General features: G+C 43.0%; 1 protein-coding gene across 1 annotated transcript; it reads left to right on the forward strand.

Moving 5' to 3' along the window:
* The first annotated feature begins 775 nt into the window (after positions 1-775).
* Positions 776-9705, forward strand: LOC143284354 (uncharacterized). Its single transcript, XM_076591065.1, has 7 exons — positions 776-807; positions 6399-6460; positions 7796-7866; positions 8451-8556; positions 9075-9143; positions 9421-9524; positions 9697-9705. Exons 1-7 carry the CDS (start codon positions 776-778, stop codon positions 9703-9705), a joined length of 453 nt encoding a protein of 150 aa, XP_076447180.1.
* The last annotated feature ends 16123 nt before the right edge of the window (positions 9706-25828 follow it).

A 25828-nucleotide genomic window follows, 5' to 3' on the forward strand; every position in this document is an offset into this window, starting at 1 on the left:
ATGTGTCTATTAAATTTTAAATCATCATCAAAGATAACTCCCAATCTTTTTCTTCTGAACGTTTACTTTTCTGTCCATCTGTGAGTCTTATAATGTAATCATTCTGGCGGTTGTTCTTCCCAGCATGTAATACTTTACACTTATCTGCATTAAAATATGGGTTCCATGTGTTTGTCCATTCTATTAGCTTATCTATATCTGCCTGTAATGTATATTTATGGCTGCTCAGGTTATAAATTTTAGTGTCATCCGCAAAGATTTTGTATGTGCTAATAACCATGTCTGGTGGGTCATTAATAAATGTTGTAAATAGAATGGGACCAATTTCACTTCCCTGGGGGATACTGCTTAAAACTTTGGTTTCTGAGGAGTAAGTATTCCCAACTCTATTCCTTTGTGTTCTGTCTTTCAGGAAATTTAACACTCATGCTAATACAATTCCGGTTAACCATATGACTGCATCTTTAAAATGAGACGCTTATGTGGAACAGAGTCAAAAGCCTTCCTGAAGTCCATATATACAACATCAAATGTTTCACCACTGTCTAACATTTCTGTAAAATCATTTATCACCTCTAATTGTGAACAATAGTACTTTTGGGATTAAATCTGAGGGCACTACAGTGTGTGGAGGAAGGATTACACGGTACCTTAGGCATTCTCTGAAAGCCCTGGGTCATTTCGATCCAACCACTGAAGAGACAGCATAACAGCGAAAGCAGGCGTTTTTGAAGAGGAGAGCGAGACTTGGGTGCTCCGGCAGATAGTGTGAGGCATGGGGCAAGAACGCCTGCTGAAGTATCTCAGGTCTTGAGGTTTTTTTCTTCTTATGTTTGGCGTTAAAAAAAAAAAAAATGTATGGAGAATTGAACGTGGGCGTGGTACGAGTCTACAAGGCTCCCACTCTCTACATACATGCGTTCTACAACTACTTCCCCCCTCATCCCTCGACATAAAAACTGTCATGATTTCAGTGAAGAGGGTGGCTTCACGGGCACAGATTATGCCAGTTTTGAAGGCAAAGGGATCGAGGACTCAGATCGAGCGTCCCCCTCCCTCCAAATCCCTCCCCCTCCCGCCCTCTTGCCAGTGGAGGTCGAATTTTTGACTCACTTGTGTAAACAAAGTGAGTCTATGTTTTAACCCGGTGTTCGGTTGTGTGTGTGTGTGTGTGTGTGTGTGTGTGTGTGTGTGTGTGTGTGTGTCCGTGTGTCTGTGTGTCCGTGGTAAACTTTAACATTGACATTTTCTCTGCAAATACTTTGTCAGTTGACACCAAATTTGGCATAAAAATAGGAAAAATTCAGTTCTTTCCAGTCATCTTGTTTAAAACAATATTGCACCTCTGGGATGGGCACAAAAAAGAAAAAAGAAAAAAAAGAAGCCTAATTATATGCAAACTGCATTTACTGTTATATTTATATTTTTTGTATTCTCTAAACTTGGCACTTTGACCTCTTATTCTGACACAACAACAAGAGGAGTCATTATTATCATTTTTTGTTCAAACAGGAACTTCTTTTGCTAAGCATGGAAGTTTTATTTATTTTGCAAACGTTTTGGTGGAGTAAGTAAAAAAGGGAAATTACTCTGTAATTAATGCTAGGGGACTTAATTTATCACAAGTGAGTCTTGAAGGCCTTGCCTCTCTTGTTTTAAATTTTTATACTCCCCACGAGAATGTCACTGTGAAGAAGTAAGTCCGTGTGCAATATTAGTTGCCCCTTTCTGAAATTTTCAAGTCAAATTGGACATTCAAAACAAACAATAATTATGTGAATGAAAAGCACGTGTCCGGGCTCAGTGATTAATCTGTCAAGCCAGCCCGACAAGGAATACAGGTAAATCAACACTTTTTCACTCTGTCAGTTAATTTACCGGCGACATGGCCGGACCCTCGGCTGTTGATAAAGATAGTAGTGAGAAAAATGTATTCATAATTTTTTAGATATAGCTTAAATTTTCCCCACAGACAAGAAATCAACGATTCTTGTTAGGATACAGCTCTCTAAGGTCACGCGCAATCACTGACGTGAGTCGCTACTTTTATAGGAAAAACAAATTTTCGGATTCATGACAGTTGCGAGGATTTCTTCTTCTTCGTCTTCTTCTTCACTGACAGAGTGAGAGAGAGAGAGAGAGTTTCAGTGATGGAGGTATTAGAACACTGCTTATTGCCACTTGCATAATCATCTGCCATTGTTTCAACACACACACACACACACCGTTCAGACTGCCAATCAATATCATTACTCTTACTGTATGAAGTCGGTTTCATACAGCAGTAATGGCAATATTGTCTGAATCTTTTAGCGTATGTTTAACATCGATCACTTATTGACACTTTCTCCTTACACCGTTAACACTCTTGTAGATTTAATGGGGTAGTGAGGAGAATTGATCAAGCCATCACTATTTCGCACTGCCTTTCGGGCAGCATGATCTATCCTCTCATTCGAAAAAAAAATGTAGAGTTTAGTCATTCAAAGGAATTATTCTGAATTTGTGCAGTTCTTTCTTGTAAAACGACAGGATGCCTTTGATCGATACAAATTGTACAGTGTGCTCTATTTCACCCAGTAATCATCCCAAGGCGTGATTTTGTATATCTTTTTTGTTTGCAGATCTAAGCGCGTGCAGCACTGATTTTGAATCTACACAGAGAGGAATTTGACCGTAATCATTTTTGTGAAAATCTAGAATGTGAATCAAAGTCATGAGTATGGCCACGCGGTCAGTAGTGAAGACTGTAAATTGTTTGTACAATTACAAGTGGTACATTTTCTCATGGTTCAATTCTGGATTTCCAAAAGCTGCTCCCGTTTTGCCATTATCAAGAACCGAACCACCTGTATACATTTTTGATAATTTCTATATTTATTTTCCATAATCATGACTGAGAGCATGCAGAGCTCTTGATTTATTTTTCGGGATTTGTGTAGTCTATAACAAAGTTGGGTTTTCTCAATTCCCACGATGGTGTGGTTAAGAATGGCGGTTCCCTCTCTCCCTCTCTTTCTCTGAGCACACTTTCCCTGTCCATTCCTTGGCAACTTCGAACGCAGAGTTACGTTAGCACAGTTAGAATTGTTTCGGGGTCAGTTTGTCACTGATCTTGTTCTGTGTGTTATGGTTGCCGTTGTGAGGCCACACATTGAACTAGCGGTTATCAAGTTTCCCCCACCGCTCCTCCACCCCCCCCCCCCCAATCTCGCCACCTGGGACCCCCCCCCCCCAAATCTCGCCACCTGGGACCCCCCCCCCCTCCCACCCTAAATCTCGCCACCTGGGACAGAGAGAGAGAAAGAGAGATCAGAGAGAGAGGCAGCAATGTGGTTTTGTGGCGCTTGGGATAATCAAAACAGAGCGGTGGTTCACGCTGAAGAGAGAGAGAGAGAGAGAGAGAGAGAGTCAGACCCAATGATAAGGATTTCAGCCTTGCTTTTATTTCCCATCTGTCCTAACCAATCTACATTCACTACATTTAGTACACAAATATACCTACACGAAGGAGGGGGATGGTGAAAGGAGAAAAACAAACCCGTGCAAATGAATATGCATGTCGAAGAAGGCACACACACACACACACACACACACTCGCTCACTTACACATGATACGTATTTATATAACACACAGACACGCTCACACAGAGATGACAGGGGGACAGGAGAGATAGGGGTGAAAAAGAGAGAGTGCGGAACGGAGGGGGTTGGGTGGGGGTCGCCAAGTGCTGGTGTGAGCGGTTTACAACTGTTCACGGTTTTTTTTTTTTTTTTTTTTTTTTAACCCGCAAGCTCATCTCGCCCGTGGGGTGAAACGATGTGAGTTCGTGTCTCTGCAGTCAAAAGCGCCATGTTGTCAGGCTCAGTTGCTAGCGGTCTGGAGGAGAGAAACCATACAGCCTTGGTTGTCCGGCCTGGTAAGTACGTAGCTGTGTTTAAATGAAATGTTTAGTTTTGTTAATAACTTTGTAAATGAACTCATTCACCATCCCAGTCCTGCTGCAAGAGAGCCTCTTACCTGTTTTTATCTGACGCAAAGGTAGTCATCGATATAATCGCCAGTTTACCTTCACTGGGTGTCCACAGGAAGGAGTATTTGAAGTTCTCATTTAAAGTTCTATAAACTAAAATGGGAATACATTACCACCACACCTCCTACCCCGTTTCTTCTTCACACACCCATTTATTTATTTATTTATTTTTTAAATCAGAAGGCAGGGAATGATCCCAGAACGATAGCAAGCGTGTTGAAAACATCGGAATGGGAATAATGCTCATTGAAGAAGGAACAATGTTGGAAAGATATTCACCCCAGACCTCACCAGCCTTTTCCCAATTGAGTAAAGAGGGCAGGGGATGGGGACAAAAAGGAGGTATATTTCCATTACGTTTCCAGCAGCAGGAATTGGTGGGGGTGGTGGAGGCAGCGGAGGAGAGGGGGCAGGGTGGAAATAATGTCCAAAAAAGAAAGATGAGAATAGTTTACATTATAGTGACAGGTTTTGATAGCAGTGATGGTGGTGCCCATTCCTAGCCAAAATGGCTGAAAACAAAACATTTCATTATTGATATTTGAAGTCATCTCTTTTGTTTTCAGTTTATCATTTTTGACTGGTCACCTTAAATCGTAGAAAACAATCTGGTTACTGCAAAATGTGGTCAGTAACTTGAGTTCAAGCATTGAATGGCAGATTTCTTCACCTCTCCTCCATCATTCCAACTGTCAAGTTTTTATATACATTTTAGATCAGGTTTTTTTTTCTTCATTGTGATATTTAAAAAGTTTTAAGATGTGTTAAAATTATCACAGATTATTGATAGTTGTGTAGAATTGAGAAAGACAGAAAAATCAAACTGAACTCGAAGACATACATGAAACGTAAATCATTGATCAAAGATCTCTACTGATACGTTGTTGAAACATTAAAAAAAAAGACAAGAAAAAAAAAGCTCTAGTATTTTAGTAAGACAACATGCATGCCCACATATTATGCACGACCCAAGCACACATAAAAATCCACACCTGCACTCTCTCCACCCCCCCCTCCCCAACCGCTTCCCTCCCCACACACCTCAGTAGGGATGGTGTGGAGGGGGGGGAGGCAGTAACAGGAGGGGCAGGGTGGAAGTCTTGCCCAAAAGTGTTGGTGGATATAATTGTGGTTGACATTATGCAAAATTTTAATCTAAAGTCAGCTTTTCATTTTTGCAGTTTGTTGAAAGGTGTGAAGAGAGTGCCTGAAAGTGTTCATTTTTTTTTTTCAAAATGAAAAGGTTACAAGAAGAATTTTAATGATCATTTATATTTCTGTTCCCCCCCCCTCCTCTTTTAATTCAATGTTTTCATTTGCTTTTATATTTAATTTTGTTGAAAAAAATCAATGGTGTTATTCAATATTCCCCATGCCCCAAAAGGGATTAAAAGATGAAAAAGAAAATGTTCAGGCATTATAAAACAATTTGAATTTCTTTATGCCCAACCCCCCCCCCCCGCCCCCCTCACTCTTCCAAATCATTCCAATTGTCAAGTTTTTTTTTTAATGCATTTTACATTTAGATACTCTTTGTTACCACATTTTTTCTTTTTAGACGCAGTTACACAACATGCATACTTAAAACGCTGAAGCAGAAGGTGACCAATTCCCCATGGAATGCTACTGATGTGATGGAGACGTTTACAATTTAGTGATGCTTGCAACCTCTGGGATGAATATCAAAAGTGAATGATGTCTGGACAAAACAAAGAAATATATTAGAAAATGTCAATAATGAATTGAAAGCTAACAGATGCAGTGATACTTGACAACTGTTACTAGAAATTTATAAAAAAAAATGATGCACTAGTTATCAAAATGATCCAATATGCAGCACTATGTACCAATAATGTTTTAGCATAACTATTGTTTTGTAAACCCATCCATCGACTTGATATATTTTTGCTTGAATAAACCCCCCCTCTCTCTTTCCCAAGATCCCAGAAAGCCCTGACACTGTTCATGTTTAAATACTTTGACTGTCTTAAATGTATCTGACCATTTGTATGTGGTCATGTTATTAGGGATCAAGGACGCGAACAAGGGACTTCATGAGGCCTCTGAAAAAGCTAAGTCAACCCCCCCCTTATCTCTCCATTCTGTCTGTCTTGTCTGTCTGTCCGTGTGTATATGTGTGTGTCCGTCCATCTGTCTGTCCCTCCCTGAGGATGGTTGCCTAGAGTGGATGTGCACACTGGGTTGAGCATGATGTTGAGCTTAACCCTAACCCTCCAACCCTTACTAACAACCTAAGCCTAATCCTGGCACACTGCACAGTATGGATGCCGCGTGTGTGTGTGTGTGTGGATTGTGAAGAACAAATAACTGCGGTGCGAATGCCCTTAGTTTCCTTGTTTTCAGGCAGGCCACTGAGGACAGCGCCACAACTTGGGACAACACTGGGGCTGAGCAGGACACCACCAGTAGGATCCAGGAACATGGGGCCACCACTGCCTTTGGGTGAGAGACTGCTGTTAAAATCAGATCTTGCACCTTGACCAGATGGTAAGGCAGATAAGACAGGTGGGGCCATTGAGGCCAACAGGTGAGGCACTCCTACCAAAATCATACTGTACTTACTAGGAATCATGTGGATAACAGGAAGTGTAGCATAGCTTTGACTCATATCAAGATCATGTCAGCAGTCAGTATTGGAAGAACAACCACAAACTTAGGCTTTGCAAATGATCTTAAATGTCTGGCAGGCAGTGAGGAAGAACTCATCATACAAGTGTCTAATTTATAAAATGAAACTTGGATAAAGGATTACCTGAATCTTTTGTAAACAAATTTTGAGGATTTTGTGACATTTTTGGCAGATTCTAAAAAATGGAATAGAATGGTGGGAGATTACAATGTAGATGAAAATGTTAAGAATTAAAATCCAAAAGTATCAAAGTAGATGAATCGTTTTTTTTCAGATTTTTTTTAACCTACACATATTTATTTATCTTTGCAAAATAAAAGGAATTGAATTATAAGTATTCATGGGTTCTTTTTTTCTTGAAACTGTAAGAAATTTAGTGCGTTTAACTATTAAAATGAAGTATCTGTCATAAATGTCAGTGACTAAAAAATATGTCCAGAGGGACAGAGGACGCCTACACTAGCACCGGGGTGGATGCTGGTGATGCCAGCACCCAGGACGCCGCTTCCAGTGGGTTCCAGACAGATGGAGCCACCGACGCCGACAGGTGAGATATTCCTATCAAAATCAGACAGTACTTGGACAAAAAATCTTGTGGATTTCAGGAAGTGCAGCATAGCTTAGACTAATTCACTTGAAGATCATGTCAGCAGTCAGCACTGGAAGAACCACCGCAAACACAGGCTTTGCAGATGATCTTAAATGTCTGGCAAGCAGTGAGCAAGAACTCATCGTACAAATGGCTGTAACTAATTTAGAAAATGAAACTTGGATAAAGCATTATCTGAATCTTTTGTAAACAAATTTTGGGGATTTTGTGTTATCTTTGGCGGATTCTAAAAAAAATGGAATAGAATGGTGGGAGATTACAATGTAGATGAAAATGTTAAGAATTAAAATCCAAAAGTATCAAAGTAGATGAATCAGTTTTCAGATTTTTTGAACCTACACATCTTTATTTATCTTTGCAAAATAAAAGGAGTTGAATTATAAGTATTCATCGGTATCATTTTTGGCTCTTTTTTTCCTTGAAACTGTCAAAAACTGAAAGTGTGTTTAACTATTGAAATTATGAGTCATAAATGTTACTGACGAAAAAAAAAATGTCCAGGGGGACAGAGGACGTCTACACCAGCACCGGGGTGGACACTGATGGTGCCAGCACCCAGGATGCCGCTGCCAGTGGGTTCCAGATAGATGGAGCCACCGACGCCGACAGGTGAGATATTCCTATCAAAATCAGACAGTACTTGGACTGAAAATCTTGTGGATTTCAGAAAGTGTAGCATAGCTGCGACTGATTCCCTTGAAGATCATGTCAGCAGTCAGCATTTGAAGAACCACCGCCGCAAACACAGGCAGATGACCTTAAATGTCTGGCAAGCAGTGAGAAAGAACTCATCGTACAAATGGCTGTAACTAATTTAGAAAATGAAACTTGGATAAAGCTCTATGTGAATGTTTTAACAAATTTGAGGATTTTGTGACAACTTTGGCGGATTCTAAAAAATGGAATAGAATGGTGGGAGATTACAATGTAGATGAAAATGTTAAGAATTAAAATCCAAAAGTATCAAAGCAGATGAATAAGTTTTCAGATTTTTTTAACCTACACATATTTATCTTTTCAAAATAAAAGTTGAATTATAAGTATTTATAGGTATCATTTTTGGCTCTTTTCCTTGAAACCATCAAAAACTGAAAGTGATTGTATTTCACTTTTAAGATTATCAGTTATAAATGTTACTGACAATAAATATGTCCAGGGAGACAGGACGCCTACACCAGCACCGGGGTGGACGCTGGTGATGCCAGCACCCAGGATGCCGCTGCCAGTGGGTTCCAGACAGATGGAGCCACTGACGCCGACAGGTGAGATATTCCTGTCAAAATCAGACTGTATTTAAACTAGAAATCGTGTGGATTTAAGGAAGTGTAGCATAGCTTTGACTAGATCATGTCGGTAGTCCCCATTGGAAGAACCACCACCACAAACACAGGCTTTGCAGATAGCCTTAAATGTCTGACAGGCAGTGAGCAAGAACTCGTCATACAGGTGTGTGTTAACTAATTTAGAAAATGAAACTTGGATAAAGCATGACCTGAATCTTTTGTAAACAAATTTTGAGGATTTTGTTATCTTTTGTGAATTGTATAAATGGAATAGAATGGTGAGAGATTACAATATTGATGAAAATGTTAAGAATTTTTATGCAAGATTTTTTCAACCAATGGATCTGGGCAAAATAAAAGGCATTAAATTGTTCGGTAATATTGATAGGTATCAGTTTTAGCAGGTTTTTCCTTGACACTGTCAGAAACAAAATGATGTAGGTTTAACTATTGAAATATCGGTCATAAATGTTACTGATGAAAAAATATATGTCCAGAGGGACAGAGGTCGTCGACACGAGCACCGCCGCTTCCAGTGGGTTCGAGACAGATTGAACCTCCGACAGGTAAGGCATTACTGTCTAAATGAGACTGTACTTAAAAAATGATGCACTAGTTGTCAAATTGACCCAATATGCAGCACTATGTACCAGTAATGTTTTAGCTTAACTGTTGTTTTGTAAACTCAACCATCGACTTCATTTGATATGTTTTTGCTTGAATAAAACCCCCCTCTCCCTTTCCCAAGATCACAGAAAGCCCTGACACTATTCATGTTTAAATACTTTGATTGACAGACTGTCTTAAATGTATCTGACCATTTGTATGTGGTCATGTTATCAGGGATCTGTGACGTCAACAAGCATGCCGCAGGACTTCAAGAGGCCTCTGAAAAAGCTAAGTTGACCCTCCCTTATCTGTTATCTTTGTCTTGTCTGTCCCAGTGTGTGTGTGTGTGTGTGTGTCCGTCCATTTGTCTGTCTGTCTCTCCCTGGATGGTTGCTCTGAGTGGATGTGTGCACCGAGTTCAGCATGGTGTTGAGCTTAACCCTAACCCTCTGACCCTAACACACTGCACAGTATGGATGCCGTGTGTGCGTGTGTGTGTGGATTGTGAAGAACAAATAACTGCGGCGCGAATGCCTGGAGTTCCTTGTTTTCAGGCAGACCATTGAGGTACAGCGCCATGACTGGGGTCATAACCAGAGCTCAGCAGGATCCAGGAACATGGGGCCACCACTGCTTTAGGGTGAGGGACTGCTGTCAAAATCAGATCTTGTACCATTATTATGTAGGTGGACAAGGTGTGAAGGGTAATAACAGCATCTACCATGTCCACATGATCATGCAAGTCAATGGTGATTAAACAAATATTACCATGTCTGCATGATAATGGCAACACATGAAAAACAAGAACATCTACCATGTCCTCATGATCATGGCAAAACAATAAAGAAAAAAAACAGTATTTAATTACATATACTTAACCGTGACCCAACTAGTGCAGACTCCGGCAGGGGTCTGACTTTCCTTTCCTGTGCAAACTACTATCCGCCTATGCGGAGAAAATGAAAGTACTATGGCCGATAACCTCCCGGAAGTAGGTAACGTCCTCTTTTTCCGGCAGCCATCTCGACACCTGTTCCTGTGCACTTCATACGGCTAAGTTTTTCGCATTTTCTATCCATCGATTCTTTGGCGTTTCTGTTTTGTGTCTAATTATGTCTTCAAACGGGTTATGCAGCTTGATTGGGAGATCGGGCTAAAATTAAGGCACAATCGCAATTGATTCGCGATCAGTCTGGGCCCTCTACCTCTGGCTTTCAACAACGCCAACCCCACGCCACCTCCACTTCCTCCGCTACCTCTGGTCAACTCCAGACCCCCACTACACCCTATGCCTCCTCCGGCGACTTCTACAGGTTTGTTACCCCATGCACAGGTGGTACCATTCATATTTCCAATTTCGAACTGCGATCGGACTCGACGCGATTCGTGATTTCTCGGCTCTGCCAGTCGGCAGTACCCGAGTCGACCTCCTCTATCCCTTTCCCCATGCCCACAGTCTCAACAAGGGATTACAGCACAAACCCTTTGGGGAAACAACACCATACACTTGATCTGGATCCGCACGCTAGACTGGGCCCTATGTGCGATACGTCCGTGGTGGCGGCGGCCGTGACATCGGATCACGAGCCCCCCACGCGGCATGCCTCGACCGTCTCGGATCCATTGGCGACCAAGACGCGTAGGGATGCCCTCCCCATGTGCAGGGAGGAAGGTGGACCACTAGGGGACACGCTTGCCCATACGCGTGCACCCCTCCCCTTGTCACGATTTCCAATCCAAGGGAGGCAACTCCTGCTTCGGATCCCTAAACGGTGACCGCCGCAGTTACTTCCCTTGCACCGGCACTGCCTCTTGCCTTCAGTGCAGGCGCGTGCACGGTTCCAGCAAGCCATGCAGTGATGTCCACATCTGCCATTCCACCGGCTGCTGCTGTTTCCCAGCCACTAATGGTCTCTCAGCAAGCTGCTCTACCAAACAATCAGCAGCTCATTGTCAACTTGCTGCAGCAATTATGCTCCACTGTCCTTCCTGGTGCCACACCTTCCCTGCTACTGCTCCTCCTTCTAATGCAGCACATCTCCTTCCACCACCCTCTGCCACCTCCCAGCAGCTCCCCTCCACTACAACAGGGCACACTCAGAGCACCCAGGGCAGCCACACTGGTCATGTGCTCAGCACACAGCCTGACCCATCATCCTATGCCACTGAAGAGACATTTCTGATGGTGACATGGACACAGAGGAACCACCTTCGGAAAATCATGCGTTTTTTCCCCTTAGATCCTTTACAGGCAGTCTTTGTTTCAAAACAAAAATCAGCACGCAGAAACGCGTGCCGCGTGTTTTACCACAAATGGCGCCACCACACAGATGTGTAAGACGTGCTCAGCACAGCTTGGGCCTCCATGCATTTATGCATGGTGCGTTGTTATGAAGTTGAGTAATATCCTGGCAGACAAATTTTCCAATGTCAGGCTTTCTTCTGAATGGTATGCCATAAAAATGATTTTCTTAAAAAGAAAAAAACGAAATTCAATCTTCAAGCAAGCAAACAAGTGGTTTGTAACTTGTTGGTTTTCATGCAGACAACCAAAACTGATTTATATCAGGGAAAATCTCACATGCCCCAAGTCTCTTCCCTTCCACAAAGCACCTGCTTGATCTGTGATGGTCTCTTTAGTGGTTGAAGCCAAAATGACCCAGAGCTCTTAGAAATGCCCAAGGTACTATTTTAATCCTTCCTCAACACACTGTAGTACCCCCAGATTCAGTTCCAACAATACTATTGTTCACAAAGTAATAAACATCAAATTTTCTGAAACCCTAACCTAGTTAGGTTGGTATACAAGACTAAAGAAAGATATTCCTATACTTCTAATGGCAGGAAAATTAACAAAGAACGTTTACAGCCCCTCATTAATTAGTTCTAGGCATTCCAAGATATTCAACTTGGGTCCCCGATAGCTCAGAGGAAAAAGCTCAGTGGTCGAAGGGAGATAACCTAGCCCTTACACTCTTCAGTAAAGTCGAAAATGGACATTCCTGCAGTATGTGATATGCCAATTTATTGTCCTCTCACACTTGACTAGATGTTAAGACAGATAAGACAGGTGGGGCCACTGATGCCAACAGGTGAGGCACTCCTACCAAAATCAGACTGTACTAACTACAAATCATGTGGATAACAGAAAGTGTAGCATAGCTTTGACTGACTCACATGATCATGTCAACAGGCAGCATTGGAATAACCCCCACAAAGATAGGGTTTGCAGATGAAATGTGTGGTAGGCAGTGAGCAAGAACTTGTTATACTAGTGTTTGTAACTAATTTAGAAAATCATGTGAATTTCAGTAAGTTTAACCTAGCTTTGACTGACTCACTTGAAGATCATGTCAGCAGTCAGCATTGGAAGAACCACCACCACAAGCACTGGCTTTGCAGATGACCTTAAATGTCTGGTAGGCAGTGAGCAAGAACTCATCTACAAGTTTCTGTTACTAATTTAGAAAATGAAACTTGATGAAGCATTATCTGAATCTTTCGTAAACAAATTTTGAGGGTTTTGTGACATCTTTGGCTGATTCTGAAGAATGGAATAGAATGGTTGGAGATAATAATGTAGATGAAAATGTTAAGAATTAAGAATTTGAACCCAAAATATCAAAGCAGGCCAGTTTTCAAATTTTTTCAAACTACGCATATTTATGTATTTTGGCAAAATCTGATGTGGATTTCAGCTAGTGTAAAATAACATTCAAATACAGGTTTCTGCAACAATTCGAAGAACAGGACTTTTTTTTTTTTTAAACTTCAGTTTGAAATCATCTCATCAGCAGTGACATTCAAGTATTTAAAAGTGTAACAGCATATTTTATGGATGAGTTGGCATATAGACATACAATGTACATAACTTTTGCCTTGAAAATGTTCCAAATTGAAATTAGTGTACTAAGTAACCGCATATTTTCTGTATGAGTTGGGGTATAGACTTTTGCATTGAAAATGTTCAAAAATGAAATCAGTGTGCTAAATAATAAAATACAGCATCTTAACAAATTAATTTACCAAAAAACAAAAATGGATGTCTTCAGGGACCAGACCAGCAGGACATGGAGAAGGATTATGACCCCATCATGACATCAGGATGAAGGACTTTGACCCCAGCGGTGCTGAGCAGCAAGACACAAAAAAAATTAGCCTGGAGACGTTTTAGAAGTTACACCATGGGCTGTCTCCATAAACTCCGTCTGTCTACCAAGACCCAATAGACAGCAGGTTGAGTTCCAGAAGAAATACCACCTGCAGCTATGAAATCCCTGCCCGCAGGACACAGTGCAGACAGATGTCTTTCATCCTTCACACCATCCCAGAATGGAACACACTGCCCAAGTAGGTTGTCACAGCCGAGTCATTGGACTGCTTTATGTCAAGACTGGCCTCCTGCCTGTGACTCAACAAATAACTTTCAACCAACCCGTCTGCCCTCGCCCAGTCCTTCTGGTTAAGTTACTTGCCCCCACCCCATCTCTTCCCAGACCCCCCATTCCCCCACCCCCTACCCCCCACTGGTAAGTAGTGTCGTAGAAGGCTAGGGCTGTGCAGGTCGGGTGAATTCCCGGGGACCGCTATGGTAGCCGGATTGGCCTAGCTGGAGATGTGAACATGCTAGTGGATTCCCACCGGCCCCCCCCCAAAAAAAGTAACAGCACTTCTCCCAGCAGCCCAGAGTAGTATAAGGGATGGGGGTTCTATATGTAACGGATTTAAACGCCCATAAGGCGCAACAACGCCTTAAACCATAAAAACGAAAAACCCGCGCGATCGTTTTTTTCGGCTTAAAAAGGTGTATGGAGAGCCAAATCACTAGATAAAAAAATGATGGTTAAATATGTGTATGGAGAGCCAAATGGTCATGGGGGTTCTGGTTCATAAGAGAGGAGGTATCAAGTGGGTCAACCGTTCACATATGAACGTTTGACCTAGTTAGCTTTTTGGATGGTACTGAGAGGAGGTATCAAGTGGTTCATATGTGAACGGTTGACCCACTTGATACCTCCTCTCTTATGAACCAGAACCCCCATGATATTTGGTAAAACTATGGAAAATATCAGAATGAGAACGAATATCAAATTATTCAAGTTAGATGAAGAGGACAAGGCACGCAAACTAATAAACCAACCGGCTTATGTCGAGCCCAGTAAAATTGTGCTCTACAGCAACCTCAGCATATCGAGGAGGCAGTTTCAAACATGTACGAGATATTTTTTCATGGTAGCACAGTGTGAAGAAAAAACTAAGGAGGATGGAGAAAAAAGACAGGACAAAAAAAAAAGAAGAAAAAAAAAGAAAGACACGAAAAAAAAGTCAAAAAAAAAAAAAAAAAAAGTTGGAAAAAAGGATGGAGGCCCCACAAAAAAACGAAAAAAAAAAGTGGAGAAAAAATTGGAGATGGAGACCTCCCCCCCCCCCCCCCCATTTTGTTTGTTTTGCACCATTTTTGTTCTGATTTGTACCTCCTATGTCGCTAGAATTTTGCATCTAATGACATTAAACATTCCAGTGTTCAGTGTTCAACTCTCTCTCACCCGTCTGTGTCTTCAGTTTCTGTCTGTCTCTGAAGAAGGTAATTTGAAGTGTGTGAGTGCCGTGCGTGTGCGTGCGTGTGTGTGTGTGGGGGGGTGTGGGGGTGGGGGTTGTTACATATGCCCAGGAGTCCAATTTTTCATGAATCACAACTAGTACAAAGATAGAAAATGTGCCTATGTCTGCTGAGATAACCTTTAAAATGAAATGAGTATGAGCGTGTGTGTGCAGTGTAAATCAGTGCGTGTGTGTGTGCATGTGTGTGTGCTGTTTTACTGGGTTTGTTGTTATTACAGTCTGTAATTACTGACCTGCATCACTGTGTGGTTTGAAATGTGATTCGTGAAGAATTAGACTCCTGGGCATATGTCACCCCCCTCGCTCCCACACACATACGCGCACGCACACTGACACACCCACTCACACTGACATACACAAACAACCTGTACACACACCCATACACACACAAACGCATCCCACACACACACACACACTCGCGCGTGCACGCACACGCACGCACACGTGCGCGCACAAATGCATCCTGCATACACGCACACGGCTCATACACACCCACGCACACACACGTACATTCACCAGAACCGACCCAAATCCAAGCAGCTGCTGGAACAGCTGATAAGATGACTCCACCATCTACAGGGCAAGGTTCTATGGTAAGATGCAGGCCGCGAAAGTTATGATTTCTCAGCAACGAGGACATTAACAATTCTCTTGTTCTCTTGTTTATGCTGTTGTGATAAAAAGAGCAATACAATTCTGTTAATAATGATGATGATGCTGACAAAACGTCAGTTATGCCTGATGTAGTTCTACACTTCGTTACCATGTTGTTCAACTGAAACAGACTAAAGTCATATCCTAGTGTTATTGAGTGCTCTGTTCTTCTCCGCCCTGCAACCATTGAGTGAAATTATTATATAATACACATAAGACACTGACTGGTTCAAGACTGTTCGTTCAGACGCCAAGGGTGGTTAACTCTCTCCATTCGAACGGCGAAAGAGACGACGTTAACAGCGTTTCACCCCATTTACCATCATCAAAATATTGCAAGTGGAAGGCTCTTATACTGAAGACGTGAATGTTGACAAAGAATACCACAATTCTGACCACGGAAGCTAAAGGTTAGGGTCATTCAGACACCCACTGGACATCCGAGGGGTCTGTGTAGAGGAGAAGAGAGGACTGGCCGTACTGAGTGAGTTAAAAAATACAGCGAAACCTTCCCCCCGCTCCCCCCCCCCTCCCCCACAAACCCCTCGCCCGACTTTCTTGGAAGTGTGTGAAATCCGGATGTGCCATTTACACTAGCCCTCTCGCCTTGCATTTATTTTCTTTTTGACAGGTGGTGAGGGGCGTTTCTTTTTCTTTTTTTTTAAACAAATATTTTCTTTTTTATTTCTTGATGATGGATGAAGGTGACGATGACGCTGCTATAGAAAACGATTCAGGTTTGAGGGCTACGTGACATACGTATCATCGTAACCGACGTCATTATGATAATTATGATTGACGTGCATCGCTTTTTCATACGTGAGGTACGTGCTGTTTGGATGGGGTGGTCTTTGATAGCGGCGTGAACTTGAGCACGCGCGATTAAACACACGCGCGTGCGCACACACACTGACTAACACGCACTATGCACACATACGCGCGCGCACACACACATACAAATAAGTGTGTGTACGCACATGCACAGTCGCACAGACACCCAAGTTTACATGCATGATTATACACCCACACACGTCTTGTGTGTGCTTTAAAAAAAACGCAGGCACGTTTATGAGTTACGCTTTCGCGGAGAGGCAATTATGGACACTCCCCTCTTCTCAGTTTCCCGGCCCGCTTACACACACACATACACACACACACACAAACACACGTACACATACACACGTGCGCGCGTTTCCATTGGAAACGTTTTAGATGACAATCATCTTATGTTTGAAATAGTTCAGAGTTTAGTCCGGAGCAACATTGGCTCTCTGCTTTAACTTACCAGTTTGTGATGCAAATTCAGGTGAGAGATACAGGAAAAGTAATGATGACACGAAATATGGGTTGGGGAAAGGGGTGGATGGACAAACAAAAGGAAGAACGAATGAACACACACACACACACACACACACGCGCGCGCACACACACACAAAACACGCACGCACGCATGCACAGACACACACACACAACACTCACCCGCGCGCGCGCGTGCGCGTATACACACTGACAGTCCTCTTTAAAACTGAGACATCTCAACCATCTGCAGACATGGCCGCAAACATCCGTAATGATACAGATATTATGAAAACGAAACCGAAATAGGTTTTGTGAGGTTCGGGTGAAGGTGAGAGCAAGATTATTACACATTTTCCACTCATTCCGCTGAAACACTGCGATATAATGACGAGCTGAGATACCATATTAGGCCGATTCTATAATTATTGCTTTACACTGTTACAACTATTGCTGGAACCTCGCTCTTTATTCTAAAAGCAAACAAACTGTTTTTAAATTTTTTTATTTATTTCTGCAGTATTTCATAGACTCTCTCTCAAGGCCTGACGCACTGAATCTATGTATGTGTATTTCAGGCATCTGCTCCATCCTACCTTAGTATACACACACACACACACACACACACATATATATATATATACAGAGAGAGAGAGAGAGAAGCAGATGTGGTACAGCGTAAGTCACATATGGACCTGTCCACACTCTTTGACCCCCCCCCCCACCCGACCCCTTGACATTAAAACGGACACTGCTGCTGCAACTACTACTACTACTACAACTAGCGCTGCTGCTACTATTCGTGCTGCTTTATTGTTGTTCTGTTGCTGCTGCTGTTGCTGCTGCTGCTGCTACTACTACTACTACTACAACTAGCGCTGCTGCTACTGTTCGTGCTGCTTTATTGTTGTTCTGTTGCTGCTGCTGTTGCTGCTGCTGCTACTACTACTACTACTACAACTAGCGCTGCTGCTACTGTTCGTGCTGCTTTATTGTTGTTCTGTTGCTGCTGCTGCAACTACTACTACTACTACTACAACTAGCGCTGCTGCTACTGTTCGTGCTGCTTTATTGTTGTTCTGTTGCTGCTGCTGTTGCTGCTGCTGCAACTACTACTGCTGAAGTTTTGGTGCTAGTTTTGCCACTAACGCTATTGCTGCTACTACCGCTGCTGCTGACAGTTTCAAATGTAATTTTTTTGTGTGTGGAAAAGGTGTGTATTTCAAAATGTTCTTTATTATTAAAGTTAATTAGTTATGTGTTAAATAGTCCAGTTGGTTGTTTATTGTAGGTCGCCACATCATCCTCTTTTTCTTCTTTCTTTAAAAAAAAAAAAAATCTATTGAAGTATTGCATACAATATTTGATTATTGATTGATTTTTTGTCCTTATCCTGCTTCCCACATCCCCCATCTCACACACACACTTTTCAATAATTATTATGTTTTTCTTTCTCCAATCACTGACATCCACCCTTTCCATTTTACATTTTGTACTTTTTTTTCCCACATTCTGTTCTCTCTCTCTCTCTCTCTCTCTCTCTCTCTCTCTTCCTTCCTCAATTGCACTGCTTTATTTGTTGTTCTGCTGATGCTGCTATTGCTGCTGCTACTACTACTGCTGTTTTAGCGAAGGTATTGCTACTACCACTATTGCTGCTACCACCGCAGCTGCTGCTACTTCCAGTGCTACTGCTGCTACTACTAGTGCTGCTGTATTTGATGTTCTGTTGCTTCTCACTGTCATTGCTGCTGCTACTACTACTACTACTGTTTTGGTGCTAGTGTTGCTACTACCGCTATTGCTGCTACTACCACTGCTGCTGCTACTGTGTCTGCTACTACCACTGCTGTTGATGCTGTTGTTGTTGTTGTTGTTCTTGCTGCTGCTACTGCTACTACGACTACTACTACTGCCAGTGCTGCTGCAGTTGTTGCTGTTGCTGCTGCTGATACTGCTACTGCCAATGCTGCTGCTGCTGCAACCAGCACCATTACCACCGATTGAAAGCACTACACACCTCAACGACAGAAAAAAAACAACAACATTCACACTCGTTCCCAACGTTGCCACTTCAATAACAGTGTACGCACCAGTTCAGTCAGCACGTCTTCACGAACCGCAGGCTGATATCCACCAGACGGTGGGTGATTCAGTCTGGTCTGCCAGCTGCAGAAGGCATCAAGAGTTTGGCTGGGACTGACGGAGTCTTGATGTTTTTTTTTTTTTTTTGTTGTTGGTGGTGGTGGTGTTTTTTCCCTGGAAGTAAAAGGAAAGTTTGTGGACAGACAGTTGAAAATCTGGACCGGTTCACACACGTGCATACATGCACATACACACAGTCACACACACACACACACACAAACACACGAGTGTGCGCGCACACACTTGCGCCAATGCAAATACACACACACACACATACGTGCACTGCTGCACACACACACACACACACACACATGCACACACACACGAGGTCAACAACAACAACAACAACAACAACCCCCCACACTTCTCAAAGTTCGTCGATTAATTTTCGGTATCAAGATAAAACCAGACATGAGAAACACACACACACACCCGTCGCTACGTCATTTTTATCACGTGGGCCATGTTCGCCCCCAGAAGGTCTATCAGGAGCACGGCGACACGGCCAGTGGTTAAACGTGTTCAAAGTGTCCGTTCTTCCTTCCTCACACACACATATACCGAGAGAGAGAAACACACACACATACACATACACACGTAAACACACGCACATACACACATACGCGCGTACGCGCGCGCATACACACACACGCACGCACACACACACACACACACACACAGATCTATGTTGACAATGCTAATGAATTATTGAAAGACAAATGTCTACGGAAATACCGAAAACAATGTTTTTGGTGTTAGGGCAGACATAAAGAAAATGGTAGTGTGTTGGGCTAACGGCGTTCAACATAAATGATTTAGTCAAAGAAAATAACCATGGAAAGCCGAGAGCTCATGGCCTGCGTATTGTTTTTGCAGACACACACGCACGCATGCGCGCGCGCGCACACACACACACACACATAGGGAGAGGGAGAGAGGAAGAAACAGATAGAGAGACAGATGCAGAAAGACATAGAGGCAGAGGGAGTCAAACAGGAACAGAGATTTTTTTAGATATAGTGTGTGTGTGTGTGTGCGTTCGTTCTTTAGTTTAAAGTTTTTTCACTGTGAGTGATATTAGACGAGGGTAGGAAAAAAATCGAGTGGGAGGAGGGGGGGGGGGGATTACTGTGTACGCATGCGAGTAAGTGAAAGTGTGTGTGTGTGTGTGTGTGTGTGTGTGTGTGTGAGACACAGACACAGACAGACAGATACAGAGTCACAGTGAACCAAACAGCATTCTAACATATACCATACAGAAAATGAACAACACGAACGCAGTTTAATTCATGTTCCGAAAGATTATATATTCACAAATGAACGAAGCACAAGACCATCAAGCAAGTAATCAAAAAAGAAAAAAAGAAGAAAAAAAAAAAAAAAAAAAAAAAATCAACCAAAACCGATACTTCATTACATGTAGAACGTATATGTTTGAGCAACGTAATCATTCTCGTGTGCGCTGATCGATAATCAGGGACAAGAATTTTTTTTTTCATTTATTTTATTATTTATTTATTTTTATTTTTTCATTTATTTTATTTAATTAATTAATTAATTAATTAATTTATTTTTTTTTTCTCAAGGTCTGACTAAGCGCGTTGGGTTACGCTGCTGGTCAGGCATCTGCTTGGCAGATGTGGTGTAGCGTATATGGATTTGTCCGAACGCAGTGACGCCTCCTTGAGCTACTGATATTGATACTGATTTCCTCTCACTATGACAATATGGGAACGAATCTATCTATGGTGAAAATCCATAGAAATCTGCTCTGCTGGCAATGTGAACGAATCTGTGGTAGAGGTAAATAGCTCTTGATGACAAAAGGGAACGGATCTATTGCGGATGTCCACAGAAACTTCCCTGATGTCAATGGCAAAGAATCCGTCTATTTTGAAGATCTATAGATACTGCCCTGATGACAATGGGAACGGATATATCTATTGTGGAGGTCCATAAACATTCCCCTTATGACAATGGAAATGGATATATTGCGGATGTCTATAGACATTCCCCTGATGACAATGGGAACGAATCCATTGCGGATGTCTATAGACATTCCCCTGATGACAATGGGAACAAATCTACCAATTGTAGAGATCCATTAAAAAAATCGGATCGGAACACGGATCTGGGGACATTTTTATCACACCTTCCTACCAATTACCACCCATAAAAGATTTAATTAAAATATGACAGTCGTATGAATCGCTAACACATTTCTGTTCTGTCATCGTTTCCTCATTCAGTAGATATCGTCAGCAGTTGGCATTGTACAGTTAAAAGCAGAGACATCGAAGGCAGCTATCAATGTTGTGCATAGCGCATGACTGATTGTTGATGCTGAAACAAAGATGTCTTTTTTAGCTTATTCACGAAGAATTCGATCAATGACCACACAGCTTTATTTTATAAGGAAAAACAGCACATGCCAGTGTTTTTGATGCCGTCACTATTTGAGTTTGTGGAAAACGTTGAACAGCTACGTAACAGCTACGGAAACTAAACCAGTTATCAGTTTAGGAATCCTGAAACAAAGGTATGTCCTCAAGAAACACATAAGCATGATATCAACAGAAGTATTTAAAAAAAAAAAAGATAACCGAGGCTACATGCGATTTCACTGATTTACAAAAACTAAACAGTCTACCTATCACTTGGATACGTATCGATATATTGCAGAACAGATCAATCTGTCGGCTATGGGCTTGAGTTGATAATATAATTATGTATATCCGGCACAGTGCTGGAATGGAATGCATCTGGAATAACCAATCAACATCATATGTTTTCAGTCACAATTACACGTAATGATAATGATAAATGTCTTCAGATAAAAAAAAAAAAAGTGATAAAATCAAGCACATGTCGGAGAGCAATGCTGAACACACTACAATGCACATTTGGAAGGCCACGTCAAACAGATAAAAGTATCAGAATGATTAAAAAAAAAGAAGGAAAAAGGAAGAAAGAAATGATAAAGATAGAAAGCCATTGCTGTGAGTTAACATGAAGCGCTCCATGGCGTTCACGTAGCCTATTGGGAAGATGGGTCCATGTTAGTTTTTAAGTTCACTGATGTTTAAACACAGTTACTGCAATTTGTCGAGGGAAAAAACAACAACAACAACAACAACAACAACAACAACAGAAACCAACAAAAAACACCCGCATCCATTAATTTGTATTTATATTTGTATTTGTAGTTCTTTTGTCACAACAGATTTATCTGCGTGAAATTCGGGCTGTTCTCCCCAGGGAGAGCGCGTCGCGCCACCCATTTTTTTTGGTATTTTTTCCTGCGTGCAGTTTTATTTGTTTTTCCTATCGCAGTGGATTTTTCTACAGAATTTTGCCAGGAACAACCCTTTTGTTGCCGTGGGTTCTTTTACGTGCGCTAAGTGCATGCTGCACACGGGACCTCGGTTTATCGTCTCATCCGAATGACTAGCGTCCAGATCACCACTGACTCAAGGTTTAGTGGAGGGGGAGAAAATATCGGCGGCTGAGCCGTGATTCGAACCAGCGCGCTCAGATTCTCTCGCTTCCAATGCGGACGCGTTACCTCTAGGCCATCACTCCACTTAATTTTGGTATCTCGTGACACGGGATCAGTGTAGCATGTTTCTGAACACGGTGCAGCTGATATACTTCTTGCACCTTCCCAAGGCGTAACCAAACCAAACCAAACCAAACCAAAAGAAAGCAAAGAAACAAACATCATAACTCTCAATTAGCAACAGCAAAGACCATACAGTATATACCCTACATTTTTATGTATACAGGGCCTTTGGTAACTGTCTGCGTAGATGTAGGCCTATCCAGAACAACATGTTTACAGTTGCGTTTCACACACACACACACACACGAGGTAAAAACAACAACAACAAAAAACAGAACAAAAAAAAAACAAACCCAACAACAACAACAACAAACCCTACCACACACTTCTCAAAATTCGTCGATTAATTTTCGGTATCAAGATAAAACCAGACATGAGAAACACACACACACACACCCGTCGCTACGTCATCTTTATCACGTGGGCCATGTTCGCCCCCAGAAGGTCTATCAGGAGTACGGCGACACGGCCAGTGGTTAAACGTGTTCAAAGTGTCGGTTCTTCCTTATTCACGAGCAGGTTCCACAGCCAGGGGCTCAGTGTAGTGCTAGATAAGTTGTGTGTAATCTGCCTGCAACTGTCGGACACTCGTGGAGCCTTGTTTCCGGGGTTCATTTGTCAGCAAAGAGTGGTGATAAGTAGTTTATTTTGTCTGTCTATCTGTCTGTCTATCTTTCTGTCGGCTGTCTGTCTGTCTGTCTGTCTGTCTTTCCAGGTACGTGTAAGCCTCTACTACCCTGTAACATTTCTGAAACACTCCACTCCCTTGCTCTGACCCAACACCCCACCCCCTCCCCGCCCCACAACACCTACTCCCCACCCCCTCCCCACCCCACAATACCTACACCCCACCCCCTCCCCGCCCCACAATACCTACTCCCCACTCCTTCCCCGCCCCACAATACCTACTCCCCACCCCCTCCCCGCCCCACAATACCTACACCCCACCCCCTCCCCGCCCCACAATACCTACTCCCCACCCCCTCCCCGCCCCACAATACCTACTCCCCACCCCCTCCCCGCCCCACAATACCTACACCCCACCCCCTCCCCGCCTCACAATACCTACTCCCCACCCCCTCCCCGCCCCACAATACCTACTCCCCACCCCCTCCCCGCCCCACAATACCTACTCCCCACCCCCTCCCCGCCCCACAATACCTACACCCCACCCCCTCCCCGCCCCACAACACCTACTCCCCACTCCTTCCCCCCACCCCCCACCCCCCACCCGCAGACCCCCCTCCCTTCAACATACCACACACACCTCTCCTCGCGTTTTATGTAGTTATTTTGTTTACTTGCTTCACACACACACACACACACACACACACACATGAATACACACATATATATTTTTTAACTGTAAGGAAACCAACCAACCTAGCGCAGTGACGAGAGATGTGGAAGACTGAGAAGCGCGCGCACATGTGTGTGTGCGAGTGTACGTCTGTGGGAGGTTGTGTGCGCGCTTGCATTCGAGTGTGTGTGTGTATGTATGTATGTATGTATGTATGTATGAATGTATGAATGTTTGCGTGCGTGCGTGCGTGTGTGGAGCGACTGATTGGTGAGAGGGGGGTGGGGGTGGGGTGGGGGGGGCAGGGTGGTATCTAATCAGCTGAAGCTGAAGGGATGGGGGAACAGGAGAGAGGGAGTGGGAGAACGTCGCGTGGAGCCTCTGCCTTTTCCCTCCCTCCCTCCCTCTCTCTCTCTCTCTCTCTCTCTCAGACTTCTTTCTGCCCAGCAGCAGGTTGCAAAATCAGATGCCTCACAGGTTGACAGGTAAAGCCCTCCTCCCCCCCCCCCCCCTTCTTATCATCACCCACGTCCGCCACGGCGTCTTTCATGTAGGTCCTTACGCTGATGCTGACAACGACGGAGAAAGATGAGGACGAAGAGGAGGAGGAGGAAGAAGAAGGAGGAGGAGGACAGGGAAAGAAGAAGAAGAAGAAGACACAGAAGAAGAAGGAGGAAGAGGAGGAGAGGGAGAAGAAGAAGAAGTAGAAAGACACGAACAACAAGAACAAGAAGAAAAAGGAAGAGGAGATGATGGAAGAAGAGGAAGAGGAGGAAAAGAAAGAAATAGAAGAAGAGGAGGAGGAGGAGGAAGAGGAGGAGGGGAGAAGAAGGCGGGGGGGGGCGGGGGGGGGGGGTGGGGGGGGGGGAAAGAAGAAGAAGAAGGAGAAAGAAGAGAAGGAGGAGGAGGAGATGGAGGAAGAAGAAGAAGGGGGAGGAGGAGGGGGAGAAGAAGGGGGTGGGGGGATGAAGAAGAAGACGACGGAGAAGAAGAAGGAGGAGGAGGAGGAGGAGAAGGAAGAAAATAAATGGAGCAGGAGAAGAATACGAAGGAGAAGGAAGAGGAGGAGGAGATGGAGGAGGAGAAGGAGGACGAAGAAGAAGCAGAAGAAGAAGAAGAAGAAGAAGAAGAAGAAGAAGAAGTGTCCTTGGCCCGTGGCTGGAGATAAGCTGTCATAACTTTTTTTTCTCCCTAAAACTTGATAATTAACGTATGGTGTTGCAGCTAGTGCTCCCTTGCCGGCTCCGTTCTGTTGCTGATGAAACTACACATTGTACATGGCTGTGAGTTTGTCTCTCTGTGTATTTCTCTATGTCTGTCTCAGTCCATGTCTCTGTCTCTCTCTGTCTCTCTCTGTATGTCTGTCTCGGTGTCTTTCTCACCCTCTCTCTATGTCTCTGTCCCTGTTCTTCCTCTTTGACTGTTTCCTCCCCTTTTTTTTTCATTCCTGATGAGTTGAGTAGACCTATTCTCACCTGTCTCTGTTTGTGTATGAACTTCGAAAAGAATGAAATATTCAAATATACCTGCTCCATATGAAATTTGATAGCACGTGCATGACAAATCCTCAGTTTCATAATCAATACACCTACCTAGCAGAGAGCCCTCTTGCAAAATAAGCGTGTGATTGGGAATGAAACTGAACTTGACTCCCGAGTTCAACAGACATACTCGTTTTCTCTGTCGATAAAGCGGAAGATCGCTGAGCTTAATCGAACGCAGTATTCGGACAAGAGCATTTTCCAAATAGCTATTTTACAAAACAACAACAAACATCACTGAGCATGAACATGCTTGGCAAAAAGAACACGACACAGTAACATGTCACTGAAGTCTACACAGCACTACACAATCCGACACGACACGACACGACACGACACGACACGACAAAATACATCCCAACACAACAGACTGCATACAATTCAAAATGACACAATACAGAGAAAAATCCAATACCACATGAAATTGTGTTTAATCACTAATACAGTTACTATGGAAATGTT

This window comes from Babylonia areolata, chromosome 7 (assembly GCF_041734735.1).
Source record: "Babylonia areolata isolate BAREFJ2019XMU chromosome 7, ASM4173473v1, whole genome shotgun sequence".
NCBI lineage: Eukaryota > Metazoa > Mollusca > Gastropoda > Neogastropoda > Buccinidae > Babylonia > Babylonia areolata.